The 22,755-nt window shown below is 43.1% G+C and overlaps 1 protein-coding gene across 7 annotated transcripts in view; it reads left to right on the top strand.

Moving 5' to 3' along the window:
• The first annotated feature begins 47 nt into the window (after positions 1 to 47).
• The window catches only part of HMGXB4 (HMG-box containing 4), a 40,460-nt gene continuing 17,752 nt past the window's right edge, over positions 48 to 22,755 (top strand). The window contains exons 1-6 of one of the 7 annotated variants that reach the window (XM_074003884.1): positions 48 to 124; positions 4,907 to 5,005; positions 5,669 to 5,817; positions 6,386 to 6,464; positions 6,572 to 6,686; positions 7,238 to 8,193. In XM_074003884.1, the coding sequence (XP_073859985.1) occupies positions 7,306 to 8,193 (888 nt within the window). In that variant the 5' untranslated portion in view covers positions 48 to 124; positions 4,907 to 5,005; positions 5,669 to 5,817; ... (1 more) ...; positions 6,572 to 6,686; positions 7,238 to 7,305. Of the gene's footprint in view, positions 125 to 449; positions 617 to 4,906; positions 5,006 to 5,668; positions 5,818 to 6,385; positions 6,465 to 6,571; positions 6,687 to 7,237; positions 8,194 to 9,553; positions 9,770 to 22,755 lie in introns of those variants that run through there. The other 6 variants (XM_074003885.1, XM_065522210.2, XM_005567465.5 and 3 more) reach the window with 6 other exon arrangements.

The raw sequence follows: 22,755 nt of genomic DNA, 5'->3' as shown, positions 1-22,755 counted from the left end.
TCCGGAGCCCGAGTCTGCGCTCTGGGCTCGACTGAGGCTCCCTGGCCGCTCGCGCTTTTCTCTCCTTCTCCAAGATGGCGGCGATCGGCGGCGCTGAGGCGGGATCCGGGCGAGCCGAGTGAAGGTAGCGGCGAGCGGAGACCCCAGGAGACCGGGCTGGACCCCCACCCTGAGGGGGCAGCAGCCCCGCCCCGCCGCCACCTGCCGCCCTGGGCCCGCGACACCACCTCTGGGGTGCCCCAGGCCCGTCGCGGCCTACCCCAGGGGCCAAGCCGGGGACTGGAGTAGCGGCCGCAGCCGCCCCCAGGAAGGGGCTGGAGCGGGCAGAAGGAGGAGGGCGGGCGGGAGCTGTTCAAACGGGGAAGGCGGGAAAGCTGCGGGGCCGGGAGGGGGCGTGCGGCCGCCCCGGGGGCCTGCGGACCCGGGCCGCCCCTCCCCCTGCCCGGGCCGTCTCAGCCCTCGGGGGCGCCGTAAGGCCGCCGGGGACGCGGGAACCCGGGTCCAGGTCGAGCTGTGCGGCTCGGAACCCGCGATGCGGGGGTCCCTCGGGCTGTCAGGGGATAGGCGCTCGTGGCCGTGGCCACGGGAGGGCTGGGGCCGCGGCTGGCAGGAGAAGGTACGAGGAGTTTTCTTCTTTTCCTTTTCATAGAGCTTTGTTGAACTAGCTGTTGCTGCAGAACTGCCGGGAGAATCCCACTCGTTTGCCGTGGGGACCACAAAAATGGTGGTCCTGGGGGCTGTTTGTGTAAATCACCGGGTATTGTGTGTATTCTTTGCGTGCAACCCGGCTTGGCCATGCCTTCGTGGTGGGAGCCTTCTCCGTGCAGGCCCATTTTCCCTCCACCAACTACTACTTGTAGATTCACTTTATAGCGTGCAAAAGCGGAGAAACATCTCTGTCCCCTCTTGCTGAGGGCTAAGCTGGTGGCTGATTATATTTCCTCCTAATAGAACAAATTAAAAAAACTGAATCCCAAATAAAGCCTGTTGATTGGACAAGGCTTGTCAAAATTTCTATCGCTGGTCTTAGGGAATGTGTGTTGTCAGCCAATCTGTGCGGTGGTCGTGGTTCCGCTTAATTGCACTGCAATGAGAGGATTCCATCCCCATCCCAGGCTGTCGGGATCTCTGCAGCTTCCAGAGCTGGCAGGGGCTGGGAGTGCTGCCTAGGTAGGTCCCTGGAGAAGGGAGTGGCAAGAGGATTCGTAGTCACTGTGTTCGGAGATTGGAGGAAACCTGGACGAAGATGAGAAGGCATCACTTGCCTGTATCCTAGAAGTAACAAGAAAATTTCCGAAATTGCCAACCGGCGGATGTGCCTCTTCCTTTCCCTGCACTGACTGGCATTTTGAGTTATTGAAAGGAGTGTTGGAAGAAGAGAACGCAGAATCTTGGACCTGGCTCTCATCCTGGAACAGACCTGGATTTCAGAATTTCTCTTACTGCCGGTTTGCGGGACTCACTTTGTTTCCTTTTTTTCAATGCTCATTTACATTATGGGGTGAAGAAGCTTGTTGATTGCGGGAGCTCAAGTTACCTCAAAAAAACAAACATCTGAAACCTTTTTTTTAGTATAATTTGAAGTTGCGAAATAACAAAGTACTATATGTGAGGATTTTTTCCCTCCTAAATACTTTGGTCATCCCAAAGGCCTATGCCTGAACATAACTTGTATACTTGTCTACAAGAGAAAGAGCAACTCTGCCGCCTCCTTTTCATATCCTAAAGAAAAGTCCCCGAAGAGCTATTTAACAATTTGTGCATTTCATAAGTATACATTTTTATGGTACCAGTTTTTTACTTGTATCAGCAGTATGAAATAATGAACTTACGTTGTCATACCTTGGCACACTGAGACAAACAAAATTATTCCTGCCTCTTGGGAGTTGACAACATTGAATTTTATAAACTCCCAAATTATTGACTTGAGAATGGGTTAACACCTGTTTCACATTTGCCAACATGTAATGTAATTATGACCTCCCTTTTCTAATGTGAAAATCAAACCTAGTATTTTTCATTTTCTTTAATCCTCACAATCTACTCTCTACCCCTGGACTCTGAATTTTCACAGATCGTATTCAAGACCTGGAAGGAATACCAGGGGTTCGTCTGATCTTATAAATGTTGCCTGAACTCTGCCTTTCTTTCACACTGTTGCTTGAGATTTATCTGGTATCTTTCTTCTATGAGTCAGCAACCAAAACTAAACCCTGAGCTGCAATAATATCCTGATTTTAAAGAATGTAGAAATTCAAGGCCCATGATCTGCCCAAGCTGTGAGTGATAACAGTCCGTTGTGTTTAATTTTAGTTTTCCAACCTCTTGGCTGCCCCAGTTCTTTAGTGAATTGGACTTGTCTTCAGGCCTCATTCCTTTTTTTTCTTCAGGTTATTTAATCCAGTAAATTATAAAGTGCTCTTCGGTGTTTTAAAGAAAATGTAAACAGTGGCAGACCTAATCTAATATGTAATGCTAACACATTTTCTGTGTTGGCCTGTGCCTCTGAGAAGCAGTTCCTAATTTTCTATTCCCTTTCACACAACTTTTTAATCCACAAGTTTTTTAAAGCAGCCAGTAACAAGACCACGATACAGTCATCTTCTTTCTTTCTGTTTTCAGAGGTACTTATTTCTGTTCTGTTAAGTTGCCCAACTCTGTTTTATGTTGATTTTGACGTTACCAAAGGGAAGGCCTGTTTGTAAGTCTCAGGACCAGCCTCTGCTTATATTTACAAGTGCATTTTGTTGTTGACAAAACATTGATGACTGTATGTATGACATGGAATATTTAAGTTTTTTGCCATTATTTCTTAAATATTCTTTGCCAAAATTCATGCATGAAAATTCATGCACAGAAAGTGTTTAATTTGAGGTCTCCAGTGGTTCTTGGCGTTATCAGCCTATGAAAACCAATATAATCTGTATATTTTTCTTATACACTCAGTATTTTAGTGCCTTTGAGAGGGTATGCTGTTTTCAAATAAATGGATATAATTCCCTATATTTCCCTTGTCCTACCTGCACCCCTTTTGGAGTCAGCACCACTTGGGTGGAAAGGGGAGGACAGTAGTTTCCACTGAGAAACTTTCATCCTTAAATGCTGGAACATGAAAAACTGGCTACATTATGTATCTTGCCTCCTCACATTTTTATCTGAGGCCTGACCTTATGTCCCCTTCGTTTCCTGTGAAAAGGCCCTTCGAACAGGCAGTTCTCCAGTTTATCTTTAAAACAATCCAGTTAATGTAGTTTCATTACTCTAGCTTCTGTTACTTTGACCAAATCCATTCTTTATTTCACTTCTCAGAGAAGTGAAGAAATGCTTTATGTTTCTTTTCTTATAAATCGTTCTTCGTAATGCTTCATTTTCCTATTCAGGCCTACCTGTACATTGTATTTTATCTGATTTGTGCAAATAAGTCTTTTTAATGTAACTTATGAAAGCTTCCCTTGTTAATCAAATTCATCTTTTCTTTCACAAAAGTTCCATGCTTCAGTATTGTCCACAGTTGCCTGAAGGAATTAGTAATGTGTCATTTAAGTGTCCTTCAGTATTTCTAAGTCCCCTTATAATAATGAAGGTCAAATTAAATTTAAATAAATGATCAATTAGATTAACTTTGTAAGCATCTGACTTAACTGGATGAGAACATTGCCAAAATATTTAATATGTAATTTTAAATTTCCTGAAGGACTTGTGACATTACTTGTTCTTAAAACTTTTAAAGAACTTTACCTTGGCTGGGCACGATGGCTCACACCTGTAATCCCAGCACTTTGGGAGGCTGAGGCGGGTGGATCATGAGGTCAAGAGTTCAAGACCAGCCTGGCCAAGATGGTGAAACCCCCATCTCTACTAAAAATACATAAATTAGCTGGGCGTGGTGGCAGGTGCTTGTAATCCCAGCTACTGGGGAGGCTGAGGCAGGAGAATCACTTGAACCTGGGAGGCAGAAGTTGCAGTGTGCCGAAACTGCCACTGCACTCCAGCCTGGGCAACAGAGCAAGACTGTCTCAAAAAAAAAGAAAAAAAAAAAAAAAAACTTACAGTGCATTTTATAGCATTGTTATCGTCAAAGTCAAAATGGACATATAAACTCAAATGCCAAAAAAAGATTGTAAAAATTCAATAAAACTCAATACAATATCTAGAACATTTAAATTATAGCAATTCTTATTAGTGAAGATCTTATTAATCATAAAAGTTTTATGACCAGTGGACAAATGATAAATATCTCCATTTTCACCTAGCCTTTAAGAAAGCCTTGGTGGTGGTGACAGCTGTCACATGGTCAACTGATGTAAGGAGTGTACCTGCTTTTACAATTACATAAATTTGAACAAATTCATGTAACCCCCCCCCAAAATGCAAAAGAAATTATGCTCTAAAGATATTTAATATTCCTATACAGTTAATCATTTCTGTTTAAATTACAATGCAATAGATGTTACCAGTTCACCAATCCAGTTGGTAGGATTTTATGGTCTTCAAATGTTTGGTGTGATCTGTCTTCTCTGCATCTTGCTTTACCTGTGTATTTTATAACCAAGATTGAACCTATCCCTCTAACTTAATGTTGGTTTCTACCCTGTCTCAGTGTTGTCAGTCCTGTTGGCATTTCAGAAATTCTCATTAATTTTGAAAATATTTTTTGTATTGGAGGTATTTTATATACTTCCCCAAATGACAACTTTAATTCATGACTGAAATCTAATTAAGCCTAGTGTACTTCCTGCAGTATCAACCCCACTATATTTACAAAGAGAATGAGGAGGTGACAAGACACTCCTTTATTTCTTGCTGCCCTTCCAGTCGGCCCTTGGATCACTACACATTTCCATCTGGAAGGTTGCTTCTCCTCTGATTTCGCATTACAGGAGGGTTTTCCTTCTTTGTTTCTCAGACCTGGTCCTGTAGACGGGAAGGAGCCTGGACACAGTGACACATTCTCAAAGGCCCTGCAGGACCACCATGGCTTATGATGACTCCGTGAAGAAAGAAGGTATGACCCCATAATCTGAGAAGCATTCCAAAGGGGGTATCCTCTTCAATCCTTGCAGCCCATGGATATAGAGACCAGGACTGGGCACCACAGCCTGGACTCCCAAGTGATGGTCTAGAGCACTGTTATGACACTCAGCCTCCACGCCATCCCCAGACTGGGCCCATGGAAACGAAAACCAGGACAGGGGTTCCAACACGAGAGTCTGAAATATGAGTCTCTTAGTTTATTGGGGTGATCCCCTGCAGCACTCTTGGTCCTTGCCAGCTCCAGTGTGCAGGAGTCTGGGGATAGGAATCACATCCTGGACTCCCACAGAGAGCAGCACAGCACATGAATCATGAATCCTTATTCTTTTCAGCCTTTCGTCTGCAAGTCTGTGTCCACCTACCAAATCACAACTAAGAAATCATATCTGAGGTCGCACATGGGGCCTTTGCATAGCGTGGAAACATTGTTTCTTCAGGTTTGATTCTTGTATTTGCAGCCAGGTCATCAAGAAATATTCTGTTCCCCTGGGTCTAGCCCTGTATTTCAGTGGACTTGATTGAAACATTGTTTTAATTTGGAAATAGAGGAACTGTTGCATTACCTGCATGGTGATTTGGTCGTTACTTACTTGACTTTCTCATTTCCTTTCCCAAATAAACCTGTGCTTCTCAGATTGTTTTGATGGTGATCATACCTTTGAGGACATAGGACTTGCAGCTGGCCGAAGCCAACGAGAGAAAAAACGTTCTTACAAAGATTTTTTAAGGGAAGAGGAAGAAATTGCTGCTCAGGTCAGGAATTCTTCCAAGAAGAAGTTGAAGGTAAGTCCTAAAAATTTAAATTAGGAAAGTCTTAAACTACCTTTTTTTTTTTTTTTTTTTTTCTGATGCAGAGGGTTTTTTTGCTCTTGTGGCCCAGGCTGGAGTGCAGTGGCGTGATCTCTGCTCACTGCAACCTCCACCTTCCGGGTTCAAGCGATTCTCTTGCCTCAGCCTCCCGAGTCGCTGGGATTAACAGGTTCCTGCCACCAAGCCCGGCCAATTTTTGTATTTTATTAGAGACAGGGTTTCACCATGTTGGCCAGGCAGGTCTCAAACTCCTGACCTCAAATGATCCACCTGCCTCAGCCTCCCAAAGTGCTAGGATTACAGGCCTGAACCACTGCACCAGGAAAGTCTTAAACTACTTCTTACCATATTTCCTAATATTTGAAGAAGGAAGTGTTTTTTAATAACTTTAGAAAAGAAAAATAAAATGTTGTGTGCATCTGTTTTTATTATTTCTTGTGCTTTGTTTCCCAAAGTCAGAAATCATCAAAGACAAGAGTGGTTCCAAACTGCATTTGCCTCATCATCTTATTATTGGTCAATTCTTCTTCTTTAATTATAGGATAGCGAACTTTACTTCTTGGGGACGGACACACACAAGAAGAAGAGGAAGCACTCCTCTGATGATTACTACTATGGAGGTGAGGATGGGAATGGGCAACAGGTGGGATAAACACATCGCTGGTTCTTGGAGTCGGGGTAGGGGAAAGGGATCCAGATGTTGCTGACTCAGTGGCCTATTTAACAGGACAGTGGTTCTTGTTCTGAGTGCCGATAAACCAGTGTGAAGGAGGAGAGAGGTGGAGGGCTGGTATTTTGGAGGATTCAGCATAGAAGAACAGTCTGCATTTGTGATACACCAGGTACCAGGTTCCTTCTCCCCCCAATCATCCACTTATCTTGTGCCCATTGTTATCTAGCATCCCTTTTGCCATATGTAGTCCTCTGGCCTGCACCTGTGGGTCACTTCTCAACAAGTGTATATCCACTCACAGAACCAGTTTTCTTAGCTGTGTTATGCACGTAGCTGACGAGACTCAACTTTTCCCAGAATGGGTTTGTCCTGAACACAGAAACAAATGATACTCTGTCTGCACTCTGAATTGTTAACTTCCCACAATCCCACAACTATAGTCAATTCTTCTGGGTATGTGCTCTTTGGTTGCTTCTGAAGACTCAATGAAGAGAAACAACTTTAGTGGCAAGAACTATATCCAGGGTCAGAGGCAGAATCCACCAAGCCAGGAAGCACGAGGGCATCATTTCTTAATGTTAGGAATCAGTTAAAGGGTCTCCCTTCAGATCATTCCTGTTAGCCTCTTTCTCATGTTAGCTAGGTGCTTTTGATGAGAGAGGAAGCTTGTTAGAAGTTGCTTCCCATCATATTGACAGTACTTCTCCTGATTATTTCTAGACATTTCGTCTTTGGAATCGTCACAGAAGAAAAAGAAAAAGTCCAGCCCACAGTCTACCGATACAGCTATGGACCTGTTGAAAGCTATCACTTCCCCACTGGCAGCAGGCTCCAAGCCCTCCAAAAAGACGGGGGAGAAATCCTCTGGCTCTTCAAGCCATTCGGAGAGTAAAAAGGAGCACCACAGGAAGAAAGTCAGTGGAAGCAGTGGGGAACTACCCCTGGAGGATGGTGCCTCCCACAAATCCAAAAAAATGAAACCTCTGTACGTGAACACAGAGACACTGACCCTTCGGGAGCCTGATGGTTTGAAAATGAAACTTATTCTCTCACCAAAGGAGAAGGGAAGCAGCTCTGTTGATGAGGAGTCTTTTCAGTATCCCTCTCAACAAGCAACTGTGAAAAAATCCTCAAAGAAATCAGCTCGGGATGAGCAGGGTGCTTTACTCCTAGGACATGAGTTACAGAGCTTTCTGAAAACAGCCCGGAAAAAGCACAAGTCATCCTCAGACCCACATTCATCTCCTGGCCCTGAAGGCTGTGGGTCTGATGCCTCCCAGTTCCCAGAGTCCCACAGTGGTAACCTTGATCTTTCAGGGCTTGAACCTATTCTGGTAGAATCAGACTCATCTTCTGGTGGGGAACTAGAGGCTGGGGAGTTAGTGATAGATGATTCTTACCGGGAAATCAAGAAGAAAAAGAAGTCAAAGAAGAGCAAAAAGAAGAAAGACAAGGAGAAGCATAAAGAGAAGCGACACTCCAAATCCAAGAGAAGTTCAGGACTTTCTGCTCTGCCAGTGGGAGAGGTCACAGTGACATCTGGCCCTCCTCCCAGCATCCCTTACGCTGGAGCAGCAGCACCTCCCCCACCACTTCCTGGCCTCCACACAGATGGGCATAGTGAGAAAAAAAAGAAAAAAGAAGAGAAGGACAGAGAGAGAGAGAGAGGAGAAAAGGTAAAGCATCTTTTAAGTGTGGTGGGGATAAGAGATGAAGCAGGTTCTTCCTGGATAGTCAATGGACTTTTAAGTTAAGTAGTTGAGGTAAGCCATTGGGAATTAAGCACATTTGGGGGATATGTTGGAATGATATAAAGTATAAAATATTACCAGTGGCCCAGTCCGTCTGATACAAAAATAGGAGCAATCTTCTTTTTCTTTTATTTATTTATTTTTTTTGAGATGGAATCTTGCTCTGTCGCTCAGGCTGGAGTGCAGTGGTGCAATCTGGGCTCACTGCAACCTCCTCCTCCCAGGTTCACGCCTCACCCTCCCAAGTGGCTGAAATTACAGGCACCCACCACCACACCCGACTAATTTTTTTTTTTTTTCGTATTTTTAGTAGAGACGAGGTTTCACCATGTTGGCCAGGCTGGTCTCAAACTCCTGACCTCAAGTGATCCACCCACCTTCACCTCCCAAAGTGCTAGGATTACAGGCATGAGCCACCATGCCCGGCCTAGGGTTTCTTAATAGAGTTACTCTCCCATTGTGCCAGGAATAGGTTTAGTTACACTGTGGCTTATTCCAACTAGTTCTTAGAATTCATAGAAGGAGCTAAACCCAGTTTCTTTCACTTAGCATCACTGTCTGCTTAGGGCAGTTGGGAGATGTCAAAAGGTGTTCTTTGAGTTCATTTTGAAAAATAGACTATCGGCCGGACGCGGTGGCTCAAGCCTGTAATCCCAGCACTTTGGGAGGCCGAGACAGGCAGATCATAAGGTCAGGAGATCGAGACCATCCTGGCTAACACGGTGAAACCCCGTCTCTACTAAAAAATACAAAAAACTAGCGGGGCGAGGTGGCGGGCGCCTGTAGTCCCAGCTACTCGGGAGGCTGAGGCAGGAGAATGGTCTAAACCCGGGAGGCGGAGCTTGCAGTGAGCTGAGATCCAACCACTGCACCCCAGCCTGGGCGACAGAGCAAGACTCTGTCTCAAAAAAAAAAAAAAAAAAAAGAAAAGAAAAATAGACTATCAAAATTGGTAGAACACTGAGCAATCAAGTTAACAGAATAGCTAATGACTTTCCACCAGCTGGTGTTGGCTACTTTCTGGTATTCTTTTCAGTGTCGAATGTATGTTCTTTTACTGTCTGAGTGCTTACTGTATGCCAAGCTCAATGCTGTAGATAGTACCAGGAAGTAAAAAAACAAGCAGGACATAGTTGACTTTAGGGAGCTCACTGCTGATTAGAGAGATAGGAATGATAAATCAGTCACCTTCGTTTGATTTCTTTCCTCACAATTCAACAATTTCTAGCAGTGAACTTTAGGGTCTCGTAACTATGTCATTAAAGGTTTCTTTTTTTATTTATAGTTCTGCAAAATGCAATGTGAAATAAAATCTGGAAGAAAAGCTACTAAGAATGAGAAAATCAAATGTATTAAGAATCTGGGGCTGGATGTGGTGGCTCACGCCTGTAATCCCAGCACTTTGGGAGGCTGAGGCAGGTGGATCACTTGAGCCCAAGAGTTCGGGACCAGCCTGGGCAACATAGCAAAACCCAGTCTCTACAAAAAAAAAATACAAAAATTAGCCTGGTGTGGGGGTGCACATGTATAGTCCCAGCTACTCAGGAGATTGAGGTGAGAGGATTGTTTAAGCCCGAGAGGTGGAGGCTACAGTGAGCTATAATCTTGCCACTGCAACTCCAGCCTGGACAACAGAGTGAGACTCCCTGTCTCAAAAAAAAGAATCTGGGAATGGGAATTCTCTGCTGTAAAGGTTGCCTTTTAAGAAAGTCTGTTTATATCTATCTGTTTATGTCTCTCTATAGATCTATATCTGTTTATATCTATTGGTATGTATATACATATATATATATACACATATCTGTTTATATCTGTCTCAAAAAAAACAGGACTCTACGACTGAGCCAGGAATCAGTGTGAACATAAAGACCTGGATATTCCAATACTAAGTCAGGTGTTATTCAGTTGTTTATTTGAAAATTGCTTTATGAAATAAACACTATGTGTTCTTTATAAGATTCTGTTTATCCTAAGAATTTCCAGTCTAGTGACGTGATAATGCCATGAACTAATCATCCAATGCTGAATGTCGGAGCACAGGGTAGTCAGGGAAAGCTTGAAGAAGGAAAAGGTTTCAGTGGAAGTGGACACATGGAGGCAGAGAGATGTTCAGGAAGCAGCAGAGTAAAATAACTCTACCTATGCAATTCCAGCTGCCTGGTAAATATTTCTACTCGAATGCCTTGGGTACCTCAAACCCTTACTTATGTCACTAATGGACATAACCTGCCTACATCTTCTGTATTGCCAGTATCCCGCCAGTCAACCCAAACTCAAAACTGAATGCTTATCGCTTTTCTCAACATTTTATTATGAAATTTTTCAAACAAAAAGGATTGAAAGAATTGTATAATGAAAACTGCATATTCTCCACCAGGAGTTTACAGTTAATATTTTCTTTTTGCTTTATCATATATCTGCCCATCTTTTCATCCACCAGACCATGTTATCTTTCTTAATGTATTTCAAAGTGAATTGCAGGTAACATACACTTCACCCCTAAACACTTCAGCTTACATATCATTAACCTGAGTTTAATATTTGTTTTCAGGAATTTGTAAATATGAAATTTACATATAGGGAGGCTGAGGCAGGAGAATAGCTTGAACCCGGGAGGCAGGTGCTGCAGTGAGCCAAGATCACGCCACTGCACTCCAGCCTGGGCGACAGCGCGAGACTCGGTCTCAAAAACATAAAGATAAAATTTACATATGGTGAAATGCATAGACATTGAGTATATAATGAGTTTTGATAGATGTACTCACCTGTGTGGTGAAGCCTCTATCAAGATACAGACATAACCATCATCCCAGAGAACTCTCTCATACCCCTCTCCAATCCATCCCCAATCCCAGAGCTGACAACTGTTTGGATTTTTTCCAGTCTCATGGTTCACTTTTACATTTCCCCCTTCCCTGCTCCCTTCCAACTATTTCTGCACAAATATTAAGCTTGATGGTCTTCCTTCTTAATATATTTCAAGCCTTTAGCTCCTCCATTACCACTGCCACTGTCTTAGGCCTCATTCCCTTCTAAACTTACTGTAATAAGTGGCCTTGTTTTGTTTTTTTATTCTTCTACCGTGCAGTTAATCTCACACATTGATGCCAGAGTAATCTTAATCTTAAGTAGCACCTTGATGATGGCAGTCCTGTGTTCTGCATCTTCAGTGAATTCTTACTGCTTTTATGGTAGACTCTAAGCTCCAAGAGGACCAGGACCACGTCTGTCTTGGTATCCCTAGCGTTTAACCTGCCATCTGGCCTATTGTAGACAGTCGGTAAATACTTGTCAAAGGAGTAAATATCAGGTAAGTTCAAACCTTGGCCAAGCATTCATTAAGTGTCTGGATTTAGCCTAATCCTCCCTTTTCAGCTTTACCTTTTATTAGTCTATTGTACATACACTGTGTGGAAATCAGACTTGTTTCCCATACATTCTTATCTCTATTCCTTTGCTCATTTTTTACAGTGACCTTCCTCTTCTTACATATTGAAGCTCTGCCCTCTTTGCAAGACCTAATCAAATGCCACCTCTTCTAAGACATCCTGAACACCCCCCATTAGAGTTAACATCTAAACTCCCATATTACCTTGCTGTCTTATTGCACTTATTTTCTTTCTTGTATTGATTGGCATTATCTTTATACATATTCTCTTTCCCTTACTAAAGACTATAAGGGAAGACTGGTTCTTAGAATTCATAGAAGGAGCTGGTGCAGTGGCTCACACCTGTAATCCCAACAGTTTGGGAAGCGGAGGCAGGTAGATCACTTGAGGTCAGGAGTTCAAGACCAGCCTGGCCAACATGGTGAAACCCCATTTCTACTAAAAATACAAAAATTAGCTGGGTGTGGTGGCATGCGCCTGTAATTTCAGCTGCTCTGGAGGCAGAGGCAGGAGAATTGCTTGAACTTGGGAGGCGGAGGCTGCAGTGAGCCAAGATTGTGCCACTGTACTCCAGCCTGGGCGACGGAGTGAGATTCCATCTCAAACAAAATAGAATTCATAGAAGGGGCTACACCCAATTTCTTTAACTTCTCAGCGCTGTCTGCTTGGGGCAGAACATAAGCTCCTTTACCACCTTATAGTATCTTCAACTCCTCAATGTCCTTAGTAAGCACTTTGTAAGTATATGTCAAATGAGTGAATATGTGGATGAAAACATAGTACTGAAAAGGTAGGTCAGGAGCAAATTGTAGAGAATCTTAAATGCCAAAATAAAGGACTTGGCAGCGGGCAGTGTAGGGTTTATAAGCAAGATTTAGTTATGATCTAAATGATAAGAATAAAAAGATAGAATTGTACAAGGTAGATTAGACTAGGGAGAGACTAATAACCAAGAGAGTTATTATAGTCCAGAAGGTTAGTAATAATAACCTAAGAGACAGGAGGATCGCTTGAGTCCAAGAGTTCAAGACTGGCCTGGGCAATCAAGCAAGATCCAGGTGTGGTGTGTGACTGGAGTCCCAGCTACTCCTGAGGTGGAAGTGGGAGGATCACTTGAACCCAGAAGTTCCAAGCTTCTGTGAGTTTTGATTGTGCCACTGCACTCTAACCTGGTTGACAGAGCAAGACCCTGTCTCTTTAAAAAAGAATTTTTTAAAAAAAGCTTGAGAGAAATAAAATTGAAGAGATCGATTCAGGAGAGGCTCTGAAGGAAAAATTGACAAGATCTACCTAGAGCAGGGGTCCCCAATCCCCAGACCACAGACCAGTAGCCATACATAGCCTGTTAGGAACCAGGCCACGTAGCAGGAGGTGAGCGGCGGACAAGCCATAGAAGCTTCATCTGTATTTACAGCCACTCCCGTCGCTCACATTACTGCCTGAACTCCACCTCCTGTCAGATCAGCAGGAGCATTCGATTCTCATAGGAGCACAAACCCTGTCATGCTCTACCCTGTCGCAAACCCCAAAAGGCTCCTTATGAGAATCTAATGCCTGATGATCTGTCACTGTCTCCCATCACCCCCAGATGGGACCATCTATTTGGAGGAAAACAAGCTCAGGGCTCCCACTGATTCTACGTGATGGTAAGTTGTATAATTATTTCATTGTATGTTACAATGTAATAATAATAGAAATAAAGTGCATAATGTAATGCACTTGAATCATCCTAAACTCCACCCCTGCCCCTGCCCCTGCCCCTGCCCCAGGTCCATGGAAAAATTGTTTTCCATGAAACCGGGCCCTGGTGCCAAAAAGGCTGGAGACTGCTGACCTAGTGGGCTTGTATCTGGGAAGCCAGAAATATAAATGAGTCTAAGAAATATCTCTTCAGCTTTGAACCTAGATACGTTGGAAAAATAATAAGCTCTTCAAAGTTAAGGACTTACTTATCTATAATTTGCCCATGTGGCTAGCAGTTGCTAGTGAAAAATGAATTTTAGTTTATAGCAAAAACTTAATTAAGAGTTAATATTTGTGGCTGTCCAAAAAATCTGAAGTAGTCATAATCTGAATTTAATCATTTATTTGTCCAACAAATATTTGTAGTGTATACACTGCGGTTTTTAAACCTGATTTATGCATAAAAATTCCTGTAAACCTTTTTAAAAATATATTTTCCTGGGTTGTGTTTCAGTGTAGAAAAGAACTATATAAAAGTCAGGGACAGGCAGGCACAATGGCATGCACCTGTAATCCCAGCTACTTGGGAGGCTGAGGTAGGAGGATCACCTGAGCCCAAGAATTTGAGACCAACCTAGGTGATACAGCAAGACTCTAGCTCTTAATTTTTTTTTTTTTTTTTTAATTAACCAGGCACGGTGGCAAACACCTGAGTTTCAGCTACTTAGGAGGGGGAGGCAGGAGGATTACTTGAACCCAGGAGTTCACAGCTAGCTGGGCAATATGACAAGACTCTGTCTCAAAAAAATAAATAAAAAGTCAGGGACGAAGTTCACCCAGAGATAGAAAAGAATGATTTAGGAGCAGTGTTTCTTCAGCCTACAGTGAGCAGAGAGTGGAGAGAAAACTGTTAGAAATGCCACAGGCCTCTGTGGGCCCCTTCTACCTTCAATTCTAGGACGAGGACTCTAATAAAAATAGAGAAGGTGAGAAGAATAGCTGGTTTTGGGAGAAGATAAGTTACATTTAGATCAGGAGATTCAGCATAGCTAAGTGGTTGAGAGCATAGGCATGGAGCCCACCTGAGTCCAGTTCCTGGCTCTATTTGACCACTTAGAAACAATGTGATGTTGGATAAGTTACAGAACAACTCTAAGTTGAGGATAATAACAGACTTACCTCCTAGGGTTGTGAGGATTAAATGAGGCAATACATGCAAAAATGTTTAGGACCTGGGTGTGCCAAGGTGCTCTGGGATGCCACATCAAACTCACCAGGATAATGCTTGATATTTTAAATACATTTTGAGACACACAGCAATACTTGACATCTCTCAGATACCTTATGAACTACTAGTTCAAAGTAATTCCCAGTTTCAACGAGGTATGTTACATTCTTTTCAGTAGTGCCCTATCTTTTCAAAGCCAAATGTGTGTGCTCTAGAGGTAAAAAGCAACTACCACATTGAAAACCCACATGAGCACTGTGAACCAAGAACATTGGAGAACTTTGTCTTTGCACAATGCTCAGCACATTAGTGAGCCTTCAGTAAATACTATAATCATCTCAGTGGCAATGGAAGTTCAAGACCTAGAATTTGGCTGGAACTTGGGTGAGAAATTGGGTGTTCGTGTGTGATAAATGAAATAGGTAAATGGATAAGAGGAAATTGAGCCCAGAGCAGAATTTTATAGAACAGCTATGTTGGAGGAGAAACACAGAAGGGAGGAGAAAGACAGCTTCAAGAGTAGACTGATCTCATGCCAGAGAGGCCAAGGAGTTCAAGTGCGGTAGGTAGGAATGGAACTGGATCGGGGGTTGAGGAAAGAGTGAGCGGTGTGGAAGTGAACGTAGCAGCGGTGGGCTCTTACTCGAGGATTTTGACCAACACAAAGAAGGGAAATTGCACTATTTCCTGGGTGAAAAGTAGCCTTTCCGTTGTTTCGGAGGTGGTTTTTGTTGTTTGGTTGGTTGGTTGGTTTTATTGGTTTTGAGTCCTGCTTTCTAAGGAAGAGTAGAGAAATCATGTGGTAATATCTTGATGATTTCCCACTAAAAATCATCTCATTGAATTGGAAGCTTTTTGTTGGAACAGCAAGCAAGCCTGTAATCCCAGCACTTTGGGAAGCTGAGACGGGCGGATCACGAGGTCAGGAGATCGAGACCATCCTGGCTAACATGGTGAAACCCCGTCTCTACTAAAAAATACAAAAAAGCTAGCCGGTTGAGGTGGCGGGCGCCTGTAGTCCCAGCTACTCAGGAGGCTGAGGCAGGAGAATGGCGTGAACCTGGGAGGCGGAGCTTGCAGTGAGCCGAGATCCGGCCACTGCACTCCAGCCTAGGCGACAGAGCGAGACTCCGTCTCAAAAAAAAATAAAAAATAAATAGGAGGAGCAGGATACAGTTACATTTTAAATATACCTTACTTTTGGTTTTACCCCAAATAAAAGCCCATTTTTTATCACTTAATAGCCAGGTGCAGTGGTTGACACCTATACTCCAGCACTTTGGAAGGCCGAGGTAGGTGGATCATGATGTCAGGAGTTCAAGACTAGCCTGACCAACATGGTGAAACCCCGTCTCTACCAAAAATACAAAAATTAGCCAAGCGTGGTGGCACGCGCCTGTAATCCCAGCTACTCAGGAGTCTGAGGCAGGAGAATCGCTTGAACCCAGGAGGCGGAGGTTGCAGTGAGCTGAGATCATGCCACTGTACTCCAGCCTGGGTGACAGAGCGAGACTCTGTCTCAAAATAAATTAATAAATTAATTAATTAAAATCCCGTAATGTTGCCATTTCAGAGACTTGCCTTTAGTTATCTGTATGTTTCCAAAATATGCACATTTTCTCTAAACCTACAGCTGGGCCAGGTAGCCTAATGTCTGACACAACCAGACACTGTTGATCTACTAATAAACAAAAGTTTGAAACATAACTAGACTTGTGATGCTATTACATTAGTTCTCTCTCTGGCAAACCTGAGGCTAAGTAACAGCAACAATAAATGGTAGAAAGTAGTCACTACCATTTACTGAGTGGCCACTAGGTGCCAGGCTCTCCTAGGCATTTTCTGAATGTTACCACTCTTGATTAATAAGTAGTATCATTTGCCCCACTGACAGAGGAAGAAGCTGTAATCTCTCCACTATGCCACATGCCTTTCCACAACTTTAAGACATGGTTACTTGGTGCCATGATACATCTTTGACTCAAATTCAGCAGACTTGGATTCTTACTCTGGTCTGCTACTTACTAGGTCTGTTCTCCTGAGATTGCTTTCTCACTTCTGCTCATTTGTAAATTGGGGTTAGATTAAATTAGGTGGTACATGTAACCTGCTTAGCACAGGGCATGGCTTAGTAAATGTCAGCTGTTACAGTTACTTTCGCTTACATCTTAAGTTCTTCAAAAGCACAAAATATATTTGAAAACATTTCAGCCACTCATTTCACATATTAGACTAAGCAAAGAGACTATGTTTTATGCATATAATACCCTACCTTAATATAACCTCCCACCTTTAGGAACCAAACTCTGTGGTTATGTCACATATTTGGAAAATAGTTAAGAACCAGAAAGAAAACAGGGCCTCTAAGGGGCAAAAGCAGATGTTATAAAACCTACAGCTCATTGGAGAGCTTCATCGTCACTGGAGAAGGACCAGTGAGGTGAGTCATGTGACCTCTGTGCCTCTGTTCCTTTATGCTTAAAATGGGGAGCTAGCACCCAGCCTACTTCACTTACAAGGATGTTGTGGAAATCAGATGAGGTGCTACACATGAATACACACTTGGCCTCTTCACGCACAGTTCTGAGACTTTGCTATTCAATAGTACATATTTACTCTGCTCTTACATCCTGCCAGGCAGTAAGGACACAAAGATGAGGATACAGTGTCTGCCCTCAAAGAGCTTTCAGTCTAGTAAAAGAGGTTGGAAAGGACTTGGTGTGTTAAACCTCAACAGAGGCATGGGCGGAGTACTGAGAGAGTGCAAGGAAAGCCCGGAATGGCTGGCTTCCTGGGAGAGCTGTCGTAGGAACCAAATCTTAAGGCCAAGTAGGAATTATCAGGTGGAAAATAGGAGTAGGCACCTCAGTTATGGAATGGAAAATATTTGTGAAGGCCCTGAGACACCAGAGGGCACAGGACATTCAGAGAAACCCAGGAATTTGATACGACTGAAGCAAAGCCAGCAAAAGGTATGTAGAAGGCAGGAAGAATTGTTGCCAGACTGGCCTTCTAGGAAGGGGCAGGAGAACTGAGTAGGAATTGGCAAAGCACAATCCTAACAGCTGTACATGTAGAGTTCCTCGTATGTTCTAGGCACTGCACTAGTTTTTTTATCTACTGTATATCACTGAATCTTCTTTTTTTTTTTTTTCGAGACCGCCCAGGCTGGAGTGCAGTGGCCGGATCTCAGCTCACTGCAAGCTCCACCTCCCGGGTTTACGCCATTCTCCTGCCTCAGCCTCCCGAGTAGCTGGGACTACAGGCGCCCGCCACTGTGCCCGGCTGTAGTTTTTTGTATTTTTTTTTTTAGTAGAGACGGGGTTTCACCGTGTTAGCCAGGATGGTCTCGATCTCCTGACCTCGTGATCCACCCGTCTCGGCCTCCCAAAGTGCTGGGATTACAGGCTTGAGCCACCACTCCTGGCCTATCACTGAATTTTCACAAGAACCCAATGAGGTGTAGGTATTGTCATCTCAGTTTCACAGAAATAAGCTTAAATAAATGAAATAGCATGCCCCAGGACATACCTGTTACTGGCAGAACAGGAATTAGAACCCAGGTTTTTCTGACTACAAGAACCATGCTCATTTCAATATACAGAAAGTGGTTAAATTATATTCATTGATGTGGTATGAGGGAGAGCAGAAGTATAGAGTACATGTGGAAAGATTTTCATTCAATGTAGTTAAAATAAAAACTTTGGCATGGAAACCTTACTTATCTGCTATTTTTCCTTTTAGCCAGATCAGATTTGGGTATGTCAGTCAAGTTAGTTCAGAAGAGCATCAGGTGGTAAAATGGTTACAAGTCCAGGCTCCGAAGCCAGGCTGTCTGTGTTTAGTTGCCCTGCCACTCCATGGAGTTGTGAGTCTGGATCTCAGTTTCTTCATTTTTACACTGGCAGGAATGATGGAACTTACTTCATAGGGTTGTTATGATGTTTAAGGGAATTTCTATGGGTAAATGTCTTATAATAGTGGCTCCTATGTAATATTAACGTCACCAAATTTTTTTTTTCTTTCTTTTCTTTTCTTTTCTTTTCTTTCTTTTCTTTTTTTTTTTTTTTTTTTTTGAGAGACAGAGTTTTGTTCTTGTCACCCAGGCTGTAGTGCAGTGGTACGATCTCAGCTCACTACAACCTCCGCCTCCCGGGTTTAAGTGATTCTCCTGCCTCACACTCCCAGGTAGCTGGAATTACAGGTGCTGGCCACCACACCCAGCTAATTTTTGTCTTTTTAGTGGAAACGGTTTCAACACCTTGGCCAGGCTGGTCTTGAACTCCTAACCTCAGGTGATCCGCCCGCCTCGGCCTCCCAAAGTGCTGGGATTACAGGCTTGAGCCACCACGCCAGGCCAAAATATTGTATTCTTTAAAACAGGATCTTAAACTGGAGTTATGAGGAGAGATTTTTCAACAGGTTCTTGGAGTTCTATGACCCAAAAGAGTTAAGCAGGACACTTTATAAAGAGCATTAAGAAGTTGCATTTTGGGCCAGGAGCAGTGGCACACACCTGTAATTGCAGAGTTTTGGGAGGCCAAGGCAGGAAGATCACTTAAACCCATTCAGGGTTGCAGTGAGCCATAATGAGCCACTGCACTCCATCCTGGGTGACATAGCGAGACCCTGTTGCTTAAAAAGAAGTTGCTTTTTGAATATTCTTGATACTGTGACATACCTCATCAAATATTTAAAAGGAGATCCTGGCAGTAAAAAACGGTCATCTCATGAGTCACATGTAGTTAAGTGGACTTGTTGCAAGTAATTTGCTACTAATAATAAAGTGTCCAAGTTTTTAAAATACTAACATTTTATTCATGAAAGAAGCTTCTGTGTATCCCAGCTGTAATCTACTTCCATCCTGTATGTTTTCTTTCATGAGAAAATTTAGAGTGGAATTATTGACCTTGCATTTGGAATCTCATGGAAATGTTTTGTATTTGTAGAGATCATCCTTTATTTGTATATTTTTAATGTATAAAAATGTGCCATGGAAAATTTTTAACCCTTAAGTTTGAAATCTGAACTTTAGGTCCACAAACTAGAGTTGCATCTTACATAACGGTTAGGTTTTAAGTCAGCTTGTAAAGCGAACAGTGTAAGTAGTCAGAGTTTCCCTTGAAAGTCCTTTAGGAAGGCTCTACATTGAAGGCTGACAGAGTCTCAGTTCAACAGAATGTCATTCCAGCGCAGCTAGATTTTTCTCTCCACCACCAGATGAAGTCATTGGCCTTGTTCAGGAACCACGATTTTATTTCATTTTTTAAACTACCTTAGCTACAAACATCAGAATCACACTTGGGTGGTGAGTTGCCCACACTGAGAGAGACACAGAAACTATCTGGGGAGAATAGATTTATATCTCCTGTCCCACTCATTCCAGGTATAGGTTCTTAGAGTGGAATGAGTGGCAGGTGGAACACCCAGACTAATTAACCCATACCTCGCCAAATGGCCACGAGTACCCCTTACATGAACTCTTGTGCGAGCGTGTGTATGTGTTTGGGTGTGCATGTGGTGCCTCTCCATTGTATCTTAGGCCCAATAAAGGAGGATTTGAAAGAGGGGATCTTTAAAACACTTAAGATGTTGGGAAATAAAAAGCTGATACTAAATTAATAAATGAAATCCAGCACCCACAATATACTGCTTTATCATCTCTAAACAGAACTGGCTTCACCAGAAGAATACTAAAATTTAGTATTTTTAGTTTGGTTTGCTATTTCAGTGAAAAATTAAAATGGCTTGATACTATTTGTCTGATAAAGGTCAAATGATTTCACCCTATCCTCCTTCACCACAATTTTTATTTTTTCAAAAGCTTGTGTTGGCTTTTTGGGTGCCACAACTGCTATTTTGGAAAATGCATAGGGAATAGAAAAGAATTCATACTAGTTTTCTCTTGTGTCATAACAAATTATCACAAGCTTAGCAGTTTAAAACAATATCCATTTACTATCTCACAGTTGTGTAGCTCAAAGTCCTCCTGGAGGACTCAACTGGGTTCTCTGCTCAGGGTCTCACAAGACTGAAGTCAAGGTGTCCACTAGAGCTGGGTTCTCATCCAAGGTTCAAGCTCATTCAAGTTGTTGGCCACTTTCAGTCCCTTATAGTTGTAGGACTCATGGCAATTTGTTTTCTAAAAATTCGAGACCAGTCAGAGACTGTCGTGCCGCCTTCTCTCATTTTGTTTCTGTGTTTCTTAATGTTGGTTTGATGTGGGGTTTTTTTTTTGTTTTGTTTTTGTTTTTGTTTTGAGACACTTTTACTCATGTTGCCCAGAGTGGAGTGCAATGGCACCATCTCAGCTCACTGCAACCTCTGCCTCCCAGGTTCAAGTGATTCTCGTGCCTCAGCCTCCCGAGTAGCTGAGACTACAGGCACATGCCACCATGCCTGGCTAAGTTTTCTGTTTTTAGAAGAGATGGGGTTTCACCATGTTGGCCAGGCTGGTCTTGAACTGCTGACCTCAGGTGATCCACCCGCCTTGGCCTCCCAAAGTGCTGGGATTACAGGTGTGAGCCACCGCGCCCAGCCAGTGTGGTTTCTATTCATGTGAAATTTGTTCAGGAAACTCTTTTAAGATTTTAATTTTTTGCAGCAGCAGCAGCTTTAGGTTAACAACAAAATTGAGAGAAAAGTACAGAGGTAACCCATATATCTCCCATCCCACAGGTGCACAGCCTTCCACACTATCAACATCCCCCACCAGACTAGTACATTTGTTACAACTGATGAACCTACACTGACACATTATTATCACCCAGAGTCCATAGTTTACACTGGGGCTCCCTCCTGGTGTTGTCCATTCTATGGGTTTGGACAAATGTATGATGACATGTATCTGCCATTACAGTCTCAGGCAGAGTATTTTCACTGCTCTAAAAATCCTGTAGTCCACCTATTCATTACCTCCCTGGCAGCCACTGAACTTTGTACTGTCTCTATAGTTTTGCCTTTTCCAGAATGCCACATAGTTGGAATCATACAGTATCTGGCCTTTTCAGATTGGCTTCTTGCACTTACTAATATGTACTTAAATTCCCTCCATGTCTTTCCATGGCTCGACAACTTTCTTTTTTTCCTTTTAGCACTGAATAATATTCCATTGTCTAGATATAGTACTACAGTTTATTCATTCACTGACTGTAGGACGTCTTGGTTGCTGTCAAGTTTTGGCAGTTATGAATGAAGCTGCTATAAACTTCCAAGTGCAGGTTTTTGTGTGGACATCAGTTTTCACCTCCTTTGGGTGAATACCAAGGAGCACAGCTGATGGATTATATGTTAAGAACATTTAGTTTTCTGAGAACCACCAAACTGTTTTCCAAAGTGGCTGTACCATGGGATCTCAGCCCCATTCGGACAAAGATCTTGGTCTGTCTCATTTGCCATTGAGTCCCCAATACCTTCAATATTTCTTGCCTCAAAGAATGAGTGACTGAAAAGTCTACCCAAGAAATGTCATTAAGCCCCTTCCAAACCACCACCTGGGGTCTAGGGCTTTTAAATTTTATGTATTTTTTTTAATGTTATTATTTTTTTTAAGATGGGGTCTCACTCTGTCACCCAGGCTGGAGTGCAGAGGTACAATCCTAGCTCACTGCACCCTCGAGCTCCTGAGCTCAATCGATTATCCCACCTCGGCCTCCTGAGTAGCTGGGGCTACAAGCACATACCACCACACCCAGCTAATTTTTAAATTTTTTGTAGAGTTGGAGTCTCACTGTGGCAACACAGCAAGACTGCATTTCTACAAAAAAACAAAAAAAAAGTCAGGCATGGTGGCATGTACTCGTAGTCTTAACTACTCAGGAGGCTGAAGCCGGGGACTATGATCACACCACTGCACTCCAGCCTGCATGACAGAGTGAGAGCTTGTCTTAAAAAAAAGAGATTTTTGGATAATAGTTCTTTATCAGCTATGCCCCTTGTAAATATTTTCTCACAGTCTGTGGATTGTCTTTTCATTTTCTTTTTTTTTTTTTTTTTTTTTTTTTGAGACGGAGTCTCGCTCTGCCGCCCAGGCTGGAGTGCAGTGGCCGGATCTCAGCTCACTGCAAGCTCCGCCCCCCGGGTTCCCGCCATTCTCCTGCCTCAGCCTCCCCAGTAGCTGGGACCACAGGCGCCCGCCACCTCGCCCGGCTAGTTTTTTTTTTTGTATTTTTTAGTAGAGACGGGGTT

This window comes from Macaca fascicularis, chromosome 10, assembly GCF_037993035.2.
Source record: "Macaca fascicularis isolate 582-1 chromosome 10, T2T-MFA8v1.1".
In the NCBI taxonomy this organism is placed as follows: domain Eukaryota; kingdom Metazoa; phylum Chordata; class Mammalia; order Primates; family Cercopithecidae; genus Macaca; species Macaca fascicularis.
This window is presented reverse-complemented; position numbering and strand designations above follow the sequence as displayed.